The sequence below is a fragment of the Symphalangus syndactylus genome, chromosome 1 (assembly GCF_028878055.3).
Source record: "Symphalangus syndactylus isolate Jambi chromosome 1, NHGRI_mSymSyn1-v2.1_pri, whole genome shotgun sequence".
Taxonomy (NCBI): Eukaryota; Metazoa; Chordata; class Mammalia; order Primates; family Hylobatidae; genus Symphalangus; species Symphalangus syndactylus.
The window spans coordinates 60,150,929-60,173,756 of NC_072423.2; the positions used below are offsets into that span (position 1 = coordinate 60,150,929).

The window sequence follows — 22,828 nt, forward strand, 5'->3', positions numbered from 1 at the left end:
TATGGTCATTAAACTTCTACATGACTAAAAGAGGATCGCTTTTCATTTAAAGCATTGAATTATAATTCACTTGAACAAAGTGAAAAGGAATTGATTAAATTCAAAGCTCATTTCTGATATGTCTTAGAGAGCTAGAGAATAAAAGGAAACCTCCTTAGCTTAATGAAGACTTCCCCCTCCCCACTCCCAGAAATCGAAAGCAAACATGAACAGTAAAATTTTAGAATTATTCCCTTTACAGTTAGTAACAAGTGTTAAGGTTACTCACGCTGAGATGGCCCACATTGTGCTGGTAACTCTAGGCAATGGAGTCAGACAAGGAGAACAAATAGAAAGTGTTAATATTAGAAGGGAATTCACGAAAATGTAACTTTTGCAGCTGATAATGTTTCTTCAAATGGATGATTCTAAAGAGTCAACTTAATGCTATTCGAACTTACAAAGAACTCATTAAAGCAGCTCAATTCAGGATCAATATATAGCTTTTTTGTTTGTTTGTTTGTTTGTGTTTGTTTGTTTTTTGAGATGGAGTTTTGCTCTTGTCACCCAGGCTAGAGTGCAGTGGCGTGATCTTGGCTCACCGCAACTTCTGCCTCCTGGGTTCAAGCAATTGTCCTGCCTCAGCCTCCCGAGTAGCTGGGATTACAGGTGCCCACGACCACGCCTAGCTAATTTTTCATATTTTTAGTAGAGACAGGGTTTCACCATGTTGGGCAGGCTGGTCTCAAACTCCTGACCTCAGGTGATCCACCTGCCTCAGCCTCCCAAAGTGCTGGGATTACAGGCATGAGCCACTGTACCCAGCCAGTCAATAGCCTTTTTAGAGAATAGCAAGAGCCAATCATAAGCTATAATAGAAAAATATACAACAAAAATTATAACACCTAGGAATAAACCTAACAAGAAACAAGCAAAGGCTGATTAAGAAAACCACAGATCTCTACACACAAGTGTAAAAGAGTTGAATAAATGAAGGAACATTCTAGGTTCCTGGATGGGAAACCTCAATATTGTTAAGCTGTCAGTTATCCTCAAATTATTCTATATAGTCAGTGCAAACCCACTTAAGTAATAGATTTTTCTAAATGAAATTTGAACCATTTATAAAGTTTGTGTAGAAGAAAAAAGGCGTAAGGATAGCTAAAAAAAAAAGTATTTCTGGTCATAGTAATGGTGGTAAACGTGGGTAATGGTGGATGTGTCCTATCAACGTCAAAACAGACTTTCGAGCTATATTAATTTAAAGGTGTCGTTCTGACAGCGCTGAAATATACAAATCAATGGAGAAGAATAGGGTCCAGAGATAGATGTACAGGTACATAGGAATTTGACATACTGTAAAGGTGGCATTTCACATCAGTAGGAAAAGAAAGCAATAGTCAGTAATAGGCACTGAGATGATCAGCACTGAGACATTTGAGGGAATTGTAAAGCCAGAGCCCTATCCTACATCATAAATTCACAAAAATTTCAGAAATAAATACAAAAACGAGGGCAATAAAAGTATTATGAAAAAATACAAAGAAATTTCTAAAAGTATAATTGTGAGGCAGAAGGGGCCTGTCTAAGTGAGACTTCATACCCAGAAGCTATCCTTTATAAAAAATAGTTGAATTGAAGACATCATATACAAATACAAGACAAGTGTCAGACTGTAAGAAACATTTGCAACAAAAGATGAATACCCATCATAAAAGATCTATCTTAAAAATCTATAAGAAACATACAAACAACCCAGTGGAAAAATTTTTTTAGCTATGAACAAAATTTTCCCAAAGAAAAAAACAGAAATTGGCAATAAACATTTGAAAAGTTTCTTTTGTATCAAATAAAAATAAAATGAGATACTCCCTTTTATCCATTAGATTGGCAAAAATTAAAAAGATGTATAATATACAGTGTTAGGGAACATACAGTGTGGTTGGAAGTCAAAATCATTAAACATTTTTGGAGGACAATTCAGCAGTAAATGTTAAAGTTTCAAATATACATACTCTTTGATCTGCTAGAAATATTCAGGTAAATCTGTAAAGATATTTGTATATAGGATGTTTATTATCGTCATGTTTATAATTACAAAAACTGGACTTTCTAAAAAAGAAAGTTCATTGGCAGATGGTTACAAATATTATAGACTATCCATACTATGGACTAGTTTAAAAGATGTGGTAGATCTATATCTGTTGATATGTGGGGGGAAAATCCCGTAATTCCGTGATTCAGTGAAAATATTAAGTTGCAGAACCATATGTATAGTATGTTTCTACTTATGTAAAAGATCAGGTATGTATGCATATATAAATGCATAGAAAAAGATCCAGAAGAGTAGATCCCAAGTTAATAAGAAGCTCAGGGGCCCCTTATTTATCTTCTCCTTCAGGATTTTGAACAGTGGGGCACATGCCAAGGATTATTAGCCAAGTGGAAAAGAGAGCACAGAGGAGTTGCATCCTGTGCACATTTATTTTACGTGGCAACTATATGCAATTGGCAAGAAAATAGAGAGAGTGTAATAACTGCAGCCAGTGAATGAGCTTCCCGCAGCCCTGGAATGAGCCTGAGGAAGGCACAGGACCCCGCTGCTCCCAGCCAAGGGCAGTTCCCAAGGCCCCCTCAATGGCTTGCATCTCACTGCACTGAGCTTGATTCCAGGGTTTGAAGACATGCAGGCTTGGTTTGTGCAACATGGCTCCTAAGTGAAAGCCGCTTCATCAGTAGTGATCTCTTCCAGCTCAGGAAAGGAAGCATATTGAGGAGCAATTTCTTTATTATTATTATTATTATTATATTATTTTATTTTAAGTTCTGGGGTGCTTGTGCAGGACGTGCAGGTTTGTTACATAGGTAAACATGTGCTATGGTGGTTTGCTGCACCTATCAACCTATCACCTAGGTATTAAGCCCTGTATGCATTAGTTATTTATCCTGATGCTCTCCCTCCCCCCAGGCCCCAGTGTGTGTTGTTCCCCTCCCTTTGTCCATGTGTTCTCATTGTTCAGCTCCCACTTATAAGTGAGAACATGCAGTGTTTGGTTTTCTGTTCTTGTGTTAGTTTGCTGAGGGTAACGGCTTCCAGCTTCATCCATATCCCTGCAAGGACATGATCTCATTCCTTTTTATGGCTGCATGGTATTCCAAGGAGCGATTTCTAATATGGTAGCTTCCTAGAGGCTTTTCAAGGATAATTTTCAATATAGTATATACAGTTTTTTCTTGGCATGACAACTTTTGAACCTCTTTCCTGCCTTTTTCTCCATGCTACTTTATTAATTTGGGCAAAAATTTTATACAGGGCTCTCAGATAATAGCTGAATTAGACAACACTCTGCAGGCCCAAGGCCAAAGTGCAGTCTCTACCTCCAGCCCTCAGTCTGCACCTGGGGTCACACACTCTCAGACGTGATCAAGGGAACTGACTGGGTTTAGACAGCAGCCCCATGTCTTCGAGGCCACAGCTGATGAATAGCATAGTTGAAGAGAGCAGGCCAGCTTCCCACAGCAGCTGCAGGTAAAACAGAGAGACCTAGGGAGAGAACCAGGCCTGTTCTAGAAAGCAGGTGCTTGCCACATGTGGAGACAGGAAGAGGAGTCAGGAAGCTGGGTCCCTGCTCAGGGCACAGATTCCAGCAGCGACTGGCCACTAGTCCAACCTGGCGCCACCAACGTCAGGCGCTCCCCAGTCAGCTCTGGATCCTTTCCCACTTTAGGGAGTAAGTAAGCTCATGTAGAGAGAAGGGCCAAAGCATGATGTGGAGAGGTGGGGGAACAATTTCTTACTCTCCCGTATTTTCCTAGAGGAAAGGCAGTAGAGTTGGAAACGGGCGAGGGAGGATATTTCACTTTTAGTTCCGTATGCTTTAGTATGAATTTTATCATTAGTTTTTACAATGAGTAGGCATTCACATATGACTTAAGTCATTAAAATAATAAAATAACAATTTTTAAATAAAGTCAAAAAAGAAGTCAAGTTATCACAGCTACAGTCATGTATACTAGTAAGGAAAAACTGCCATAGAATTTCATTATATTTTTCACTAAGTTATGTATAGCCTGGATTTCATCAGGAGAAGGTTTGGTTAGTACAATATGAAAATCACCTCATGTTTAGGTGATTGCATTTCCAAATGCCAACCCAGAATCCCTGCCTGGATAGTTCATTTGCTCTTTAAACTTTAGATGCCCAAAAATGAGCTCACTCTGCCTGCCTCCCCCTCTGCCGCCACCACCACCAAGAACAAAATCTGCTTCTCTTCCTTTGTATCCTATCTCAGTAAAAGATGCCAGAATCCACCTACTTGCTCAAGGCAGGAACCTGCAGTCCTTCTGGACTTTTTCCTCTTCTTCGCCTCCCACATGTGATCTGTCAGTGCGTCCGTCATCTTAACCTCCTGGACGCATCGCAAATCAATCCACTACCCTCATCCCACCTCCCTAGCCCAAGGCCCAGCAGCTCTCTGGACTCCTTGGAGTGGCTTCATAATTGGTGTCCCCTCTCCCACTCTTATGCCTTTTTGACTTGTTCTCTGCATTGAAACTATGAGATGCTTTTTAAAAATTCAACTTTTAAATTTGACATCATTATAGATTTGAATACAGTTGTAAGACATAACAGAGATGCTGTGTTACCCAGTTCCCCCCAGTAATAACATCTTGCAAAATACTAGGATCACAACCAGGATATTGACACTGATACAGTCAAGGTTCCAAACAGTTCCATCACCACAAGGATCCCTCCTTTAGTCATTTGACAGTTACACCCACCCCTCTCTCTCTCCCTGCCACCATCCTACCCCATCCCTGACCATGTGACCCTTTTTTTTTTTTTTTTGGACAGAGTCCGGCCCTGTCCCCAGGCTGGAGTGCAGTGGCCCTTTTTAAAAAGGGTACTGTATCATGAGTTGCTCCTGCTTCAAATTCTGCAGGGACCTTCTCTTGTTCCTGAAACAGTCGAATGAAGAAGATAAACCAAGCTTTTCAAGAATTAAAGTTAGTTTTACTCAGAAGTCTTACTGAGGTCCCACACAGGATTTCAGCCCGCAGCTTGTTATACAGGCGGTGGAGGTTCAGTACATGGAAAATCACATCACACTTGCTCAGACGCTACAAGCAGAATACATCAAGCTTTGGGTATAAGAGTACAGCGTGTTATAGATTACAGAAGCGTCATCACCAACCTGTCAGACTTTATCTCATATGGAAGAAAAGGCAAGGACTAGGGTCATGTATCTCTTAAGGAATGTAGTGACTCAGGCAGGAGACCTGGGGGGGCCGTATGCTCGGCTCTGTTGTGTCTTCAAGGCATTCTCCTGGAGACGTGCACGTCCTCCCAGAGTCAGAGGGTCAAGCAGAAATGAGCAGCCACGGCTTCTTCCATTCATTCCTCTGTCTCACAGAGCAAAGCACCACATCCCTGTCAGAGCCCACAAGTCCCAGAAAGCTCTGGCCCCTGCCCACCTCACCCACTCTCGCCCTCCACATGTCCCTACAGGACTTCTCTTGGTCCCTCAGACACACCTTCCTCTTGCCCCCTGACAACTGCCCCTCTGTGCACCTATGCAGCCATTCCCCTAGCCTTTACTGGAATTCAGGACTCATCTTTTTCACCACATCCCCCAGTAAACCTGCCTGGGCCTAGTGTAGCTTAGGCTCACCTGTACCCCTGACTCTCTGTGGTCACACTCAGTGCATCTATCACTCACTGTGCAGCACCATCTGCGCAGCTGTGAGGTAGGGATGCTTCCAGCTACGAGAGTGGGAATAGCCAATTAACAGCGGCTTACACTATTGGAGATTTGTTTTTCTCACGTGAGAAGTCAGAGGCCTGTGGTTGTTGGCAGAGGTATCTGCCCAGCAATGTTATTGAGGACCAGGAGGCTTTCTGTCTTTCTGTTTTGCCATCCTCGGTGTTGACATTCTGGCCTCATGCCTGTCACCTCAAGATCATATGGTGACTGCATCACGGCACCAGGCATCATCATTCCAGGCGTCACATCCTCAGTCAAGGCAGGATAAAGGGACAGACAGCTTTTCAACTCACAAGACTCTGTCCTTGTCAGACGATCCCACAGAAGACTTTCCCTTTGTGGCTCATTGGCCAGAATGGACCCTGCCATTGGTGGCTGAGAAAGGGATTTTTTTTTTTCTTTGCTTATTTTTAGCCTCTGTAGTAAGAGAAATAGGCAAGGGAAAGAGGTTGAAATAGCTGTTGGGGAAGCTAGCCAGCAGCATCTGTCCCACACGCTCAGCACCTGCCACATATTAAGCATGTAAATATTTGTGGTGTGAGTGAATGAATGCATGGATGGGTAAATAGATAAATGGAGTGACGCTCACATTCAAACTAGGCTCTTGTTCCCACCAGTTCATCTGAAACCTGCTGATCTACTTCCTGATGTTTGGACTCTGGATATTTTGTGTATATATCTTCACTTCCTTGCTGCATTATAAGGTTCTTGCAGGCAGGGCCTTTTTTTTTTTTTTTTTTTTTGAGATGGGCAGTGGCGCGATCTTGGCTCACTGCAACCTCTGCCTCCCAGGTTCAAGCGATTCTCCAGGCAGGGACATTTTTATGTTTTTCCAGAGGACATTTTTGTGTTGGGCACATAATCGATGCTTAGTATTAATTCACTGAAATACAACAGAAAAGGGTTAAAAGAGATGCGGGAAGCCACACTCTAAATATGAGTAGGCAATGCACTTCCTTTCAAAATTATATAGGACCGAGTAGAAAATACAAAACGTGTATGTAATATCATCATTGTGTGCTGCTTATCAGAATAATATTAATTTATAATTCTCATTATTAAAAAGGATTCAGGCTGCAGGGAATCACAAAAGAATATATTGGGAATTACAGTTGGAAATGATAGTAGCCGTGCATTTTTAGTTGCAGTATGTTCCAGAAACTGAGCCAGGTATTTTAGGCATGTACTTTGGTTTAACCCTTAGCACATAAACCTACATAGCAGGCATTATTTTTCCTCCAAGAGCATTCAGGTTAGGTGCTGGGGAGGGAAAAACTTCCACACGGAGTTCAACTGTGGCCAGTTTCCTTAAGGACTCACCCACCCACCTGCCTAGGATCGGCACAGCTGCTTCTCTGCCCCTTTTGCATGCTTCCTGAGGACTCCAGAGCTCTTAAAGACCTGCTATTTATCAATTCTAAGTACCAAACACACCCTTTAATTGGCTAAGGATTTAGCTGTAACCCACGCTTGAGGAAAAAAAAACAAAAGCATGTCAAATGAAACTCACGTATCCCAGGGCTTTAAAACATTTCCCACAGAACCTCTGGGTGACAGGCTGTAAATGACAGTACAGGGTGTTCTGGAACCTGGGAGGGGCAGCAGAAGCCGAAGGGGTCCTTCCGCTCTGGTGGCTGGTGATGGAATTGCATCAGCAGGAGCAGTGCAGTTTACAGGAGTCACAAATACAGGTACACATAGGAGCTTTCAGTCTGTGCGTCCCAAGCAGTACTATTGGTGCTTTCTTCCTGGTCAGAGTTTTCTCTTGAACCTGGGAGGGACATGGTTTTTGGGGTTTTTTGGTTTCTTTGAGACAAAGTCTTGCTCTGTTGCCCAGGCTGGAGTGCAGTGGCGCAATCTCGGCTCACTGCAACCTCTGCCTCCTGGGTTCAAGCAGTTCTCTTTCCTCAGCCTCCCAAGTAGCTGGACTACAGGCACGTGCCACCACGCCCAGCTAATTTTTATATTTTTAGTACAGACGGGGTTTCACCATGTTGGCCAGGCTGGCCTCAAACTCCTGACCTCAAGTGATCCGCCCACCTCAGCCTCCCAAAGTGCTGGGATTATAGGTGTGAGCCACCACGCCCAGCCAGGACATGGTTTTTTGCATGAGGAGAGAATCTCTTTCACTAAGTTTGCTAGGGAGAATGTTTATTGATTACCTGCTTCTTTCCCTAGCCATTTAAGACTGGGTGAGCAAGTGCATTCAATCCCGAAGTCACAAGATCCTCCACCCCTAAAAGCTCATTCCACAAATGTGCTGTCCGAGCTGGATACCCATTTCATCTTTGAGATAATTTCATATTTCAGAACACCATTTAAGTGGCAGTTGCTTGTGTCCTGGCTTCCATGGAAAGCTGTTGAGATCTGTTCTCTGCATAAGTGATTGCAGAACTTTTTCTGCAGTGTTTTATTATGGATATGACTGTCCCTCTTCCCTTAATTTTCCCCTCCCTCCAATTTTACTGATTTTCTCGTTGTTTTATGCCCTGCATGTGAACGTGTACGCATGCATATGCACACACGCACACATGTGGTTACAACTCTCAGCACACCAAGAGTCTAGAGCTTCAGCCCCATTTTTTATGGAGAACCATACAATTCTCTTTCTCTCTCTCTCTCTGTAGCCTTTTATCTTTAACATCATCTTTGGTAAGTGTCCCCCATGTTGCTCACATCTTTCATGGTCTGTCTGTATGAATGTCCACCATTCCTAGACATAGATAAATTTGCTGGCAGGCAGCTCCCAACTTACCTAGCCCTGGATGTGTTCAAAAGTCTATTGGGTATTTTTTTTAATTAATTAATTTTTTTTTTTTTGAGACAGAGTCTCACTCTGTCACCCAGGCTGGAGTGCAATGGTACAATCTCAGCTCACTGCAACCTCCGCCTCCTGGGTTCAAGTGATTCTCCTGTCTCAGCCTCCCAAGTAGCTGGGATTACAGGCACCCGCCACCATGCCCAGCTAACTTTTGTATTTTTAGTAGAGACGGGTTTTCACCATATTGGTAGGCTGATCTTGAACTTCTGACCTCAGGTGATCCACCCACCTCGGCCTCCCAAAGTACTGGGATAATAGGCATGAGCCATTGTGCCCGGCCTTAAAAAATTTTTTTTGAGACAGGGTCTTGTGCTGTCACCCAGGCTGGAATGCAGTGGTGCAATCATAGCTCACTGCAGTCTCAGCCTCCCAGGTTCAAGCAGTCGTCCCTGCTCAGCACCCCGGAAGTAGCTGGGGCTGCAGGCATGCACCACCACACTCAGCTAATTTTTCAATTTTTGTAGAGATGGTCTCACTATGCTGCCCATGGGTTGATCTCAAACTCCTGGGCTCAAGCAATCCTTCTGCCTTGGCCTCCCAAAGTGCTGGGATTACAGATGTGAGCCACCACCACAACCAACCTCTATTGTTTATTTTTAATAACGTTTTAATATTATAGAAGTACATGTACATTGTAGAAAATTTAAAAATATAGACAAACCAAAAAAAAAAAAAAAACTATACCGTATGTTCCCACCACTCAGATTGCCAATGTTAAAACATTAGTGAGTAGCTTTCTGGATCTTTTCCTGTGCTTATTTTGGACAATAACCTTTACCTTTCCATTTTCAAAAAAAAAAAAAAATTATATCCTCTAATTCCACAACTATATTCAAGTTTCCCTGCTTGACTCCACAATGCCCTTTACAACTTGCTGGAGACTGGGCCAGCTGTCCTGCAAAATGTCCTGCCATCTCGATTTGTGTGGTTGCCTTGTCATGTGTGGTTTAGCTCATGAATCTATCCCCTAATTTCCTGTAAACTGGAAGTCATCTCTAAAGACATGATGGGTTTAAGTTAGACATGTTGGGGAGAACACATCACAGTGATGCTGTTTGCTTCCTACTACGTCACAGTAGCAAAGGCATGTGGTTGAGCCACCATTAACGATGCTAGGAATGAACTGATCATTGGATCAAGGTGAGCTGCATGCTCCTTAGGCTGCAATAAAAAAGATCTCTGTCAAGCTCAAAGTAACATTTGGGGCCAAACAGTTCTCTGTGGTGGGGGCTGTCCTGTGCAATGTAGGGTTTTCAGCAGCATCCCTCCCTACCCATCAAATTCCAGTAGCACCCCCTTCCCGGTTGCAACAACCAAGAGTGTCTCCAGACACTCTTGACATTAGACATTGCTAAATGCCCTCTAGTGTCAAAATTACTCCTGCTCGAGAACCAGTCGTCCGGCTTAAGGAAAAGTTAAAGGGAGTATTTAGACAGGAAGCGCTTACTAGTTCATCTCATAGAATTAGTGGAAGCTTTCTCTCAGGGGTGGAAACACCAGGACCGCCCTGAGGACTTAAATTGCAGGAGCTGCCATTAACATGTGCCAGTCTCAGCAAGCCCAGGGCCTCTTTTCCCTCCCTTAGTCCTACAGAGACACCATCTGATTGGCTCAGCTTGGCTCCGATGCCTGTCCATTAGCCAATCAGCTGTGGCAACACATACATTGCTTCTAGGTCCTCAGTCCTGCGGGTAGAACTTTCTCGGAGAAGGCAGAGTGGCGACCTGGATAGGCCCTCACTCGCCGGAGTTTCTTTACCAGTACCTGCGGGAGTGCCTACTCAGGACATGCCCCAGACCACGGCCTCAGCTGCCGCCACCAAGGCTGTATCCATGGTCTGGTGACTGGTGCTGTCTAGTACTGCCCATGCCTTCTTTTCTCCTCCCAAGGATATTTTCCCAGAGGTAGGACTGGGAGGATAGGCGAGCAGCCAGCCCCAGCCCTGGCACCATCTCCGATGGTGTCTCTGGCCCCCGCCCTCAGCACGCCCTAGACATCAGGCCTAGCTCCTGTAGTGTGGCGTCCTCGTGACTTGCCAAGCCAGGGTGTTGTTTCAGAATGCTGGTGGGCCTGCCTTCCTTCCCGCCGTCAGCACCCTGGCACAGTCACCTGTGTGTGCTTCTGTCTGTAAGATGGGGAGTGGAGACAGTGGCAGGGCATAGACGGGGCACTGCTGCTGCTTCCATTTCTTTCAATAGCCATGAAGACTAATCCTAGTCTGGGTATCTTTGACCCAGGAAAGCAAGAGTAGTCGGGAGAAGCTGGGAGTCAGTGCCCCTGGATGGGGAGGGGACCGCCTGGTGAGAGCTATCAAGTAGTGGCAGGAGAAAAGGGGCACGTGGGCCAGTCCCTCCAGGCTTTGAAAAAAAAGAAAGAATGGGCCGGGCACGGTGGCTCACGCCTGTAATCCCAGCACTATGGGAGGCTGAGGTGAGCAGATCACCTGAGGTCAGGAGTTCAAGACCAGCCTGGCCAACATGGCGAAACCCCATCTCTACTAAAAATACAAAAATTAGCCAGGCGTGGTGGCGAGCGCTTATAATCCCAGCTACTCTGGAAGCTGAGGCAGGAGAATCTCTTGAACCTGGGAGGCAGAGGTTGCAGTGAGCCGAGATCATGCCATTGCACTCCAGCCTGGGCAACGAGAGAGAAACTCCATTAAAAAAAAAATTATTCCAGCCCAAAGGAGTATTACAAGCCAGGGCAATTAAGAGCTTTAGTACCCTAAACACTGAAAAAACTGCAGTGGCCACTGCCCCAACCTCCTGTCCCCAACAAGAAAAACAAAATCTTTAAAACCAAAGGAAAGTAAGTGCTGCAGAGATCTGTCTTTTCTTATGATGATCACTTCTTGGATGCTGTTTTGGAAATGGAAAAGGTAAAATCCTCTCATTTTCTTGGCACCCCTGCTTTGCTGGTGGTACCCCTGATATATAGGTGCCCTGCCTGCTAGGGAACACCCCACTGCCGAGGGTCTCAAGAGCAGGATCCCACTGCCCTGTGCCTGGGGGTGCGGAGAGCTAGAGATCCTGGGAGGTATTGGAGCCATTCCTCAAAGAAAAATCCTTTTTGTGCTCACGGTGCCTTCCATGGCATCTGGCACCTACATAGTTTTTCAAATGAAATGGGTGAATAGTCAAGTTGCCTTTTGAGTGTAAGGACCTGTCAGCTACTGGGTAAAGCCTCAGGTACATTCAGAAAATAAGCCTTTCAACTGTTTTGCAGAACCATTGACTGTGAGGGGGAAGCTTACCCCAGTCCTCGGAATCTGTGAATAGGATGCTTTACATGGCAAAGGGGACTTTGCAGATGTGATTAAGTTAAGGGTCTTGAGATGGGGGGATTAGCCTGGATAATCCAGGTGGGCCCTGTATAATCACAGAGGTCCTTATTTGAGGGAGGCAGGAGGGCTGGGGTTAGAGAAGATGGGATGAGAGAAGTGATGGGCTTGCTGGCCATGGGCCAAGGAATTCTCGCAGCCTCTGGATGCTGGAAAAGATGAGGAAGTGGATTTGTCCCCAGAGCCTCCAGAAGGCAGGCATCCCTGCCGGCACCATGACTTAAGCCCAGTGAGATCCATTGCCGACTTCTGACCTGGAGAACTGTAAGGGAATAAATTTGTGTTGTTTTAAGCCACCAAATTTGTGGTAATTTCTCACAGCAGCAGTAGGAACCTAATACACTGAATATATCATTTTCCTCCCTCTAGGGAGGATGTTTTCTGAATTCCCATTATTTAATCAAGAAAGAAGTTTCAAAACCTGGCCTGTTTGCATTTTGGAGTCCACCACCCATGTCTGTTTTCTTGTCCCACGTACCTGTCCTCAGGATCTTAGGGAAGCTCATATGTAAAATGAGATCTTGATCTTCCTGCCTCAAAAAAGTTATTGTAAATCTTAAATTATTTAAAAAATATGTATTCAGGCCAGGCATGGTGGCTCACGCCTGTAATCCCGGCATTTCAGGAGGCCGAGGCAGGTGGATCACCTGAGGTCAGAAGTTCGAGACCAGCCTGGCCAACGTGGCGAAACCCCGTCTCTACTAAAAATACAAAAATTAGCCGGGCATAGTGGTGGGCACCTGTAATCCCACCTACTCGGAAGGCTGAGGATGGAGAATCGCTTGAACCCAGGAGGCAGAGGTTGCAGTGAGCTGAGATCACACCACTGTACTCCAGCCTGGATGATAAGAGCAAAACTCCATCTCAAAAAAAAAAAAGTATTCTAAGATTTTGAAAGATTTAAACATGATAATAGGTCTGTGAGTAACTGGTTTCCCTTTAACTGTATATGGGGCTAAGCAAGAAATATGGATGGTGCCTTTTTTTTTTTTTTTTTTTTTTTTTTTGAGATGGGTCTTTCTCGGTCTCCTAGGCTGGAGTGCAGTGATGCAAACACAGCTCACTGCAGCCTCAACTTAGCTGGGACCACAGGCCCGGGCCACCACACCCAGCTAATATTTTTACTTTTTGTAGAAACAGGGACTCCCTATGTTGCCCAGGCTGGTCTTGAACTCCTGGCCTCAAGTAATCCTCCTGCCTCCACCTTCCAAAGTGCTGGAATTACAGGTGTGGGCCACTGTGCCTGGCCAGATGGTGCTTCTTAATCAGAGAAGATAAAATGGATATAGGACAGGGCAGAAGAGTGATAGCACCTAGCACACTCTTGAGTGGCTTTGCTGAAAGCTCATTGCTCAGAAGGGAGGAAAAGTGGATGTGGTGAATTCATTTCCTTCAGAAAAACAGGTGCTGAACCTGCTGCTGCCCCATAAACCCCTGCCTGTTTCCACCAAGAACCTTGGAAACAAGAGACCAGTCATCTCAAGTTTGTAAAAGCCCCAGAAAGGACATTGCCAGATTAGAACAAAGGCTTAAGGAAAGATTTCGGAAAATTCAGAGGCCTGAAGGAAATAAGCACAAGCCCAGAGAACCTAACAGAAACACACTAAACTTTAAAAACCATGGTACTCAGAGAGTAAAGTTACATGATCCCATTTAAGGAAGGAAAGGAGGTTTCTAAAGACAGCAGCCAATGGGACTGACTCTGCTTTGCAGGTTCATTTCTGATGAGCTGAGACTGTAAGCTGGTGTTAGGCAGGATAGAAAGACAGACACAAAGGAGCCTGCCAAGAAAATGAATGGCCAACGTGCACTTCACCGTGTGCAGAAAATGGTAATGCAGCAAGAAGGACCATTTCAGTTCTCTGTCCAGCCAGTGCTTAGAGGCAAGGCAGCATGGTGAGCAGTCACCAGAGAGAAGCATGAGCGCTCGGCTGTTCTCTGTCATCTGCTCCCCATGACATAGCAGTGGCTCTACTCTGGAGACCAGATAGAACAGCATAGTAAAGGAAAAAATGGAGCCAGGATGATCAAGAGAGAGTAAAAGAACACCTGGTGGCTTAAAGCAGTTCAAGGCTAGGCCCATAAGACTCCAGCCCAGGGGCAACACGACCTTCATAGAGTGCTTCTGACTCTCGCTTTAATAAACCCTAGCAGGATCCCAGAGTGGTCACTGAGCAGAGCCAAAAATCTGAAAAGGGCCAGTGTTTCTCGACTTTTCCAAGAGTGGGTAACAATGAATTGGAGCAACATTGTGTTGTGAGTCTCACTGCCCATCCAGGGCCAGACCTCAGAGTGGATTATTAAACAAGTGGCTTGTGAACCTAGAAGGAAGAAAAGATGGTGAGAACTCAGGGTCAGCGTGGGGAAGACTTCTAACCCCAAGTCCTGTTAGTTTCATTCACTTCATTCACTTTGGACACATTGGGAGATCAGGGCTTTGTCCGCCACCATGCCCAGCTAATTTTGTGTACTTTTAGTAGAGACGGGGTTTCGTCATGTTGGCCAGGCTGGTCTCAGACTCCTGACCTCAGATAATCCACCTGCCTCGGCCTCCCAAAGTGCTGGGATTACAGGTGTGAACCACCACGCCCAGCCGATAAGTGATATTTTCACTGGAGTCTAGATCCTTCCTTGTGCTAAATTTTGTAATTAAATCTCACAAGAAAATAAAAAGCAATAGCGTAAGTTCTCGCTTCTCTTGCTTGTGTAACTCTCATTGCTGTTTTAAAATCTCCTTGAGAGCTGTCCTCTTGGTAAATAAGTATTTAGGTCAGTATCTTACAGTTGGTATGATGCCAAGATGACAAAGCCCCGAAGTGGGGAATCCCAGGTAGAATCAGGAGGAACCTGCAGAGGCGTCCCCACTCCTACCCCTCAGGCTGGGCTAGGGGCCCCGGTTCTGCCCTGTCTTAAAAGTGGCCACACCTCAGCCTAGTTTTCAGCTCCTTAAAGCAAAACAGTATCTCCTCCGGGTCGGGAGGCTAAGCAGGTAGAACATGTGCAAGGAAGATTTTCAGAGCAATGGGCTCCTTTCCTGCAGGGAACCAAGACTCCTGTGGTAAGGGGGTTGCCAGGAAAAGGACAGAATAAAGCAGCAGCCCATTCCACTGAGATGAGTGTCGTCATCAGCATCTTCTACCGGATCCGAGTTTCTTTATATGGAAAGCGGATTACCCAGCTCAGGACCCCCAAGTGCTCTCATCTCTCCATGCTGTTTTCTCTGGAAGTGTTGAATAATGCCACTACTGCTGCTGCTGCTATTGCTTGATTTGCAAGAAAAAGAGCAAAGTGCAAAATAAAAATAATTATCCCATGGTCGTCTTCTGCTTCTCATGCTCTAGCCCATCTGGACATCAGGGGCCTCTTTGAGGCACTCGGACCACATATTTGCAACATTGGCTGCCATGCAGGCACCGGGCATCCCCTGCCAGCTCTTGCCCATGGACGGAAGGCACAAATGCCTGTGTCAGCTGATTAAAATGTTCTCAGTCAACATGTCTAGACAAGTATCCACTTATCTTACACCCAGAAATGATTGTGGCCATAGCTACGTTTAGCCATAACATTGACCTGCTTGTTAACATTGTTCCTGAGTTGCTGCCTCCCCCTCATTCTCTTTTGTCTTCCCATTCAGTGGCTTATGTGTGTGTTTTAATACCGTTTTGTTAGATTTCTGTTTCAACTCAACAGATTATTTTAAGGCTGGAGGAAAGGAAACCATGCCAAAAGACCAGGTGTTCATGCTTTCAGAAATGCAGAAATGGACAGGTTTTCCTTATTGCACATCTTTCAGGAGTCGAGGCCTAATGTTGTTTATGTCGCTGACTCTATGATGGCAGCTCCAACAGGTGGCACAGGACAGCACACTAGCCTTCCAGATCTCCACCGGCCTCCCCCAAACCATCACAAATCAACACCCAAGTTCAAGTAAAAGCCACATGCCTGCCCTCCAGGTGCCCATCCCCTCCTGTCTCTAGCCTCATATCTCTGTCCCACACCCTCCTGTGGCCACCAGAAGTGACCCGGAGCTTCTGATGAAGGGTACCCATTGGCAAGGTTGTGCCTCCCCTTGGTCAATGTATGCGTTCCATCCAAGAGGATAGAAATTGGGTTCTCACCGACACAATCAAACTTGAAATACCCAGAGACATTTTTTCTACTAAAAGAAACAAGTCTTGGGTGAATCCTTTCACATCTCAGTTTTCTAATCTGCAAAATGGGAATAATAATGGTTCCTAATTCACTGGGCAATGGCGAGGGTTACAGGATTTAAATCATGTAAAGCACTTGGAAGAGACCTGACCAGCCCTAATCTACTCGGCTCCTTTTATCTTCCCTGAATGAATGAATGGATGAATGAATGCAAACTGAGCCTCTACAAACATGTCGTAAGTGAAAAACGCACATGCAGATTTGATTATTGACATAACAAGAAGTGGAAAAAATCACCTCTTAGATGTGGACATGTTTAGTACTTTATGTTTGCAGTTTGCACTGTGAAATACCTTTTTTTTTTCCAGGACTACACTTTGTTATATGAAGAGGCAAAATATTTTCAGCTTCAGCCCATGTTGTTGGAGATGGAAAGATGGAAGCAGGATAGAGAAACTGGTCGCTTTTCAAGGCCCTGTGAGTGCCTCGTCGTGCGTGTGGCCCCAGACCTCGGAGAAAGGATCACGCTAAGCGGTGACAAATCCTTGATAGAAGAAGTATTTCCAGAGATCGGCGACGTGATGTGTAACTCTGTCAATGCAGGCTGGAATCACGACTCAACGCACGTCATCAGGTTTCCACTAAATGGCTACTGTCACCTCAACTCAGTCCAGGTATAGCATTGTTACACACTGTGTGGCATCAAATGTCACTCTTACTGTTGTCACTTAACCTTGCCCTCACATGGTGCCTTTTCTCCAAAGAGCTGAGAAACTCACTCAGTGACACTTCTGTTGGGTAGGTGAATTATCACCCTCTACAGCAGTCATTCCCTAAGTCTTGTGATTGTGCCAGGTGCTGGGATGAGCACTGGAGATACAGAAGAGACAGATATAGAACACAACAGCTGGGCACGGTAGCACACGCCTGTAGTCCCAGCCACTCCAGAGGCTAAGGCAGGAGGATCACTTGAGCCCAGGAGTTCAGGTTCAGCCTGGGCAACATAGTGAGACAAACAGACAGAATCGTGTTGATGGACAGCTCTGTGTTCATGGAACTGCATTATGGGAGGGGAGTGGGAGACAAACAGTCAGCATAAATATATTGCCCAGGAGGTGGTAAGTGGATTTCTGGGGTAGAGTATGCTGGCATACTGAGGACTATCAGGAAAGCCATTTTGGCTTGAAGAAAGTGACTCAGGGAGAGAGAGTACCCAGACAGGAGGCCCGGGAAAATCAGGGACAGATCACGGAGAGCCTCGTTAGGAGGTGGCAAGTGCCCTAGGATTGTTTATTTTGGCATCTTTCGGTTTTGGTTCGTTTGTGTATGTGAGCCAAATGGAAAGCCATTGGAGGGTTTTGAGCAGAAGGGAGAACTGACAGAACTCGTATTTTAACGTGAACATTGCGACAGCAGCTAGAGAATAGGAGAAACAAGGAGACCAGGCAGCAAGCTGTGGTTCAAGCAGTTGAGAAGTGTCCAGTTGTGTGTGTCTGGAGGGTAGAGCTAATAAGGTTTTCTGACGATGGCTGTGGGTTGTGAGACATAAACCCGGGATGACTAAGATTTTTGACAGAGGAACTGGGTGAGTAGAACTGCCATTTCCTGAGATGGAGAAGTGTAGGGGAGCCGGAGATGTGGGGGTGGAATTGAGGACTCAGAGGCTAACGTGTGCTGAGCACCGACTTTCTGCCCTACCCTGGGCCATGGCCTGAACATGTGTTGTCTTCTTACAACCCTAACAGGTAAGCACTGTTATGTTAATCCTGTCTGTCTTGCTGATGGGAAGGCAGAGGCGCACCTGGGTCTCGATTCCAGCTCCGTGTGACACAAAACCGTTTGAAGTCAATGGAGTGAGGGTTCTAGTTTTTTCCCTCTTTCTAACTGGAATGAGCCCATGACTTTGTTCAGTAGTCAGCAGAACCCTTCCCAAAGCACAGAGACTAGAAGCACCCACTCTTCTGTGCTGCCTCTTGAGGATTGTTCCACTACTATTTATAACTCTTTAAATATATGAACAGATGTCTGAGAACAGAAGAGCAGAAAACTGGCAGAAAATGTTCCCTAAGCATGCTAGCGGAAGGCACATGCTCCCAGGCGGCGGGGTGGCTGCTGGGTCGCAGGGTTCCGGAGGACGAGATTCGCGTTCTCACCTGTGCGGAGAGCGCCCCCTGGAGGTGTGTGGCGCTCCCGCATGGCCCTGCACAGCGTTCCTGAGACGGCCTCAGCAGTTTAAGCCTCTTTAAAGCCCGAAAGCCTGTCCCCTTCCACACAACAGCCTGCCCTGGCTGCCACTGGAGCAGACAGAGGGGCAGAACCATTCAGAGCCAGGACAGGAAGGCCTCGGCCACACCCTCGGGCCAGTGAATAACGATCATCAATTCATATGCTTGACAGTTTCCCACATCAGATGTGGAAATTTTCATCTGGATTAACGTGGTCGTATGATACAGCCATGACCTATCCTTGCGTCCTGCTCCACCGACCAAGAAATAGGCACCAGCCTATAGGCACGCAGAGACTCTGGGATAAGGCTTACAACACCCGATACCTCACTAAGTTGTTATATGATCACTGTTTAAGGAACTTTGCTGTGAACGTGTTGTTGTTTCCAAAGTAATGGCTCCATCAGCTGTTTGCATTACATTGAAATAAGCTTTTGACCACATCCAAGGTAACACTGGATCACACTGAATAATTATCACATGATGCCTATCGGACTCCAAAGAAGAGCTTACAGATTTCCTCCTGTTAGCATTTAGTGACCTTAAGACTCAAAGAAAAATGGACATCACGGTTAGGTTCTCTGCTGTTCATGGCTTCCTCCCCTTTGGATTTCCTCTCCTAATCACAGCAAGGAATCCTTTCCAGGGTGCTGGTTTGGCCAAGCAAGCTAGGGTGCCTCTTGCTGAGGGCTGCATTCCTGCCTCTGCTGGGGAATCCATGGAGGGAGCTGTTCTTCGTCTTTGTATTTACCTGCCACCAAAGCACATCTTGATTTTGAATTTAGGGATTGTTTTCTTCCTGTCCTTATGCTGACAGGTATGCATATGCATTGTGAATTTACCTACAGAAATAGAGCACTGCTGGGTAGAATGTTAATTTTGTTCTCATAAGGACTTGTGTGTGTTTTTTTAATTTGCCAGCACTTGAGGTTTGAATTTTTAGAAAACATACTCTCTTGCTTTCCAATCTCATCTAGTAAGCTGTTTTGCAACATAGCAGACTATATTCTATATTGAAGTAGGCAACTAAAAAATAATACTTTTTTAAAAAGTAAGGATCCACTTTACATTGACTACATTTCACTTCATTCCAATAAAAGTTTTTTTGAGGTGGGTGTTTTTTTGTTTTTTGGTTTTTTTTAAGTAAGTTATGATTGAATCACTTTGCCTTTAAGGTGGTGTGGAAGTAATTTAATTATATTCAGAACTCGGGCAGGAAACATTTGCAAGTCTAATATTTGTTGGATTCCTAAAGAAACAGAATGCTCCAGATCAGTTTCCTGTATTTGTGTCTATCTGAGAGTCACAGGTACTGTTGCCTGCATTTAAGATTGTCAGACATGTAGTGCCAAACCCAGGAATCTTGCTGGCATTAGGTATTTGATTTCAAAATTAAGGAACAGATTCTATGGCTTACATTTGTATAAGAAGTTTAGAATATCTTTATTATTTTTCATACATTTTCTAATATGTAATCATTGTGCTGATTCTTGTCTCCTTGAATGCATGCAGGGCAATAAATCTGTTTCAAATGCTACAAACTTGAAAACCTGTAGATAATTCTCTAGTGTCTTCAGTAATCCCTTTGTTCTGCTACTGAAATTACATCAATCTTCCAGGCCAAAACATATATATTAACTCAGTATTAGGAAACTCGAACAAAGGCAGAGTTGAGAGTACAAATGAATCACTGGCTAAGTAAACTCTGCCATCACTGTCCTTTCCAGATTCTTTATCATCTCATAGGATGTATTTTAGTGATAAATGAGCTTTGAAATGTGAACCCTCATTTTTGACAGAGAGGGCAGCATTGCATATACAAAAACAGGAGATTTGAGGCCAAACAGACCTGAGTTGGAAACCCAGTCCCATCACTGACTAGCCATGAACCTCAGTTTTCTCATCTGTAAAATGGGCTGAACACCACTGAGTGTTGTAGCTGGTGTGTGTAAAGCAAGCATGTAAAAGCACATTTTAGGCATTAGAAATGCTTGCTTCCTCTCTCCTGCCCGTTAATCCAGGGTCTTCCTTTGAGAGGAGCAGCTCACAGGGACATGGGTGCTGGATGAGATGAACCAGAGTGCGCATAATCTCAAACTTTGGGGTCTTTATGTAGCCATAGGACTTACCTCACCCCTAACTGGATGCTTGTCTTGTTCCCTCGCAGGTCCTCGAGAGGTTGCAGCAAAGAGGATTTGAAATCGTGGGCTCCTGTGGGGGAGGAGTGGACTCGTCCCAGTTCAGCGAATACGTCCTTCGGCGGGAACTGAGGCGGACGCCCCGCGTACCCTCCGTCATCCGGATAAAGCAAGAGCCTCTGGACTAAACGGACATATTTCTTATGCAAAAAGGAAGACACACACAACCAATAACTCAAACGAAAAAGGGACATTTATGTGCAGTTGGGACAGCAAACCAAGTCCTGGACCTAAAATTGAATAAAAGACACATTTATATCCAATAGAGACCACACCTGTATTCATATGGGAACAATTGGAATAGTGATATCCTCAAGGTGTAAAAAATATATAAATATATATATATATGTCAAAAGGTAGGAAATGCAAAAAAGAAAAAAAAAGGTGATAGCCACAGTTGGTGCTGTGATGGCCGTGAAGTGTCCTGGGCCTCCCGAGGCCTCTGACCAATAAACAAGCCATGAGTGGTGAGGACACAGTCTCCTTACAGTTTCCATTGCCAACAGCCATCCATATTTCTTTTTCCTTTGTCTTTCTTTTTCCTTTTTTTTTAAAAAAACAAAACAAACAAAACACCTTGAATCGTTTGTTTGTATATGGAGGTTCCACGTCTCTCTTTAGGCAGGGACCAGGCAGGACTTCAGAAAAACCCTCATGAGCACATTGCAAAGATGTTAGACATGAAATTTTAAATGTAGTTTGTACAGAAGTCACACTTTTTTGTCCACCTCACAGATGATGTGAACTTTACTTTGTTTTAAAACTGATCAGTTTTGCCAAGGGGCCAGAATTATTCCTTGTTAGAATTGCTCCAGTTCAAGTCTGCTGCTTTCCTACAATTTTTCAAATTTTATAATGTATTAAATACAATAAACTCTGTTTAAAAAATAAGGTCTGTGTGAAACACACATGTGGGGGTGAGGCTGGATTAAAGTGAAATTTTTTCTTTTTGAAATTGTCCATGTTAAGCATCAAAAAGAGGCTTGAAAGCCGGGGTCAGTTTTGAAGTCAAAACCTACTAAAGGCTAAGGATGTCATCACCTGTTCCAGACAGTTGTTTTCCAACTCAGCAAATGTTATTTCCTGTGCTTTGTTATTCTGCGTTGGTTAGCAAGGTAAATCTTCCTTCTTACGGACTTTTCGGTTGCACCTATTTCAGTTTCAGTTATCTCTGGCTGCAGAGCAAGTCACACCAAAATTTAATGGCTTAAAACATTTTGTTCTGGCCTATGATACTAACCTTCACTGGGCTGTGTCTGCTCCATATCTATCTGCTCCACTGCTCCAATCCAGGAGTCTGATTGGCGTGGAATGTCCTAGATGGCTCACCCAGATGGCTGCAAATACTTACTTAGCTGTTGGCCTCTATGTGGCTTGGGCCTCTCTCAGCATGGTAAGTGGATTCCAAGAAGGAGGCAGAGAAAGCCACAGTTCTCTAAAAGCCTGGGCCCCGGACTGCACAGTTCACTTCTGCTGCTTTCTGTTGGTTGAACAGCCACACGGCCAGCCCAGACTCAAGGAGGGGGAAATAAGAACCTCCTGTTGGGGAAAGTAACAAAGCACTTGTGACCAACTTCAGTCTACCATAACACCCGTCCAAAGCATCTTAAAAGTAGGGCATTATGGCTTTGGAAGAAGTAGGGAACATCTCAGAGCCAGAACTATCATTTTATTATTAGCCAGAGAAGTAAAAAACCTGAGATTTCAACAGCACTTCAGAATGAAGTCCTCAGCTTTTCCAAGGTATTAGTGACCGATTCCTCCATCAGCCCTACACCCACCTTTCTTCCCTCCTCTTCCTCATTCCAGACACTCAAAATGAATCTGGCATGCTGGTAAGATTGACAGGTAAACTAGAATGTGTTTCTGGTGCAGAGATATTCCTGTGGTGATGGGTTATTTCCATCCTGAACTTACTTTCTTTTTTTAAATTAAAAAGTGTATGCCTGAGGACACTAGTAATGAAAATATCCCTGGCTTCTGAAACTAAAAGTGAGCTGTTAATGGCTCCTATCACTGCCTGAAACACAGGCGGCCCAAACACTGAATTACTTTAATGACGGCTAGCCAGGCTTCCACATTGCTGCGTAATTTCCCTATTTGAGACTAATACACCACTCTCTCAGATGGGGACAGACAGGGCTGCTCCCACCAGCTGCTCAGTCATCCATGTCTTACTGAAAGGAGAATAAAATTGGTCTATGATTTACTAGCAATCCATTCTCATTAGGCAGAATTTCCTCAAATCAATAATGCAAGGGCCTCACTTTGGGACTCTGCTGGTTATTGTCATCAGTTAATGTTTACCCAGGACTGCCTATGTGCAGTTAGCATTGTCCCAACCAAAT

At 44.7% G+C, this 22,828-nt stretch overlaps 1 protein-coding gene across 4 annotated transcripts in view; it reads left to right on the plus strand.

Annotated features, from left to right (window-relative positions):
• KCTD1 (potassium channel tetramerization domain containing 1) overlaps window positions 1-21,371 on the plus strand; it is a 207,547-nt gene extending 186,176 nt beyond the window's left edge. For all 4 annotated transcript variants that reach the window (XM_055235491.2, XM_055235510.2, XM_055235501.2 and 1 more), the window contains exons 4-5: window positions 16,426-16,731; window positions 20,450-21,371. In XM_055235491.2, coding sequence (XP_055091466.1) covers window positions 16,426-16,731; window positions 20,450-20,608 — 465 coding nt within the window. In that variant the 3' untranslated portion in view covers window positions 20,609-21,371. The remainder of the gene's footprint in view (window positions 1-16,425; window positions 16,732-20,449) is intronic.
• Window positions 21,372-22,828: the final 1,457 nt, after the last annotated feature.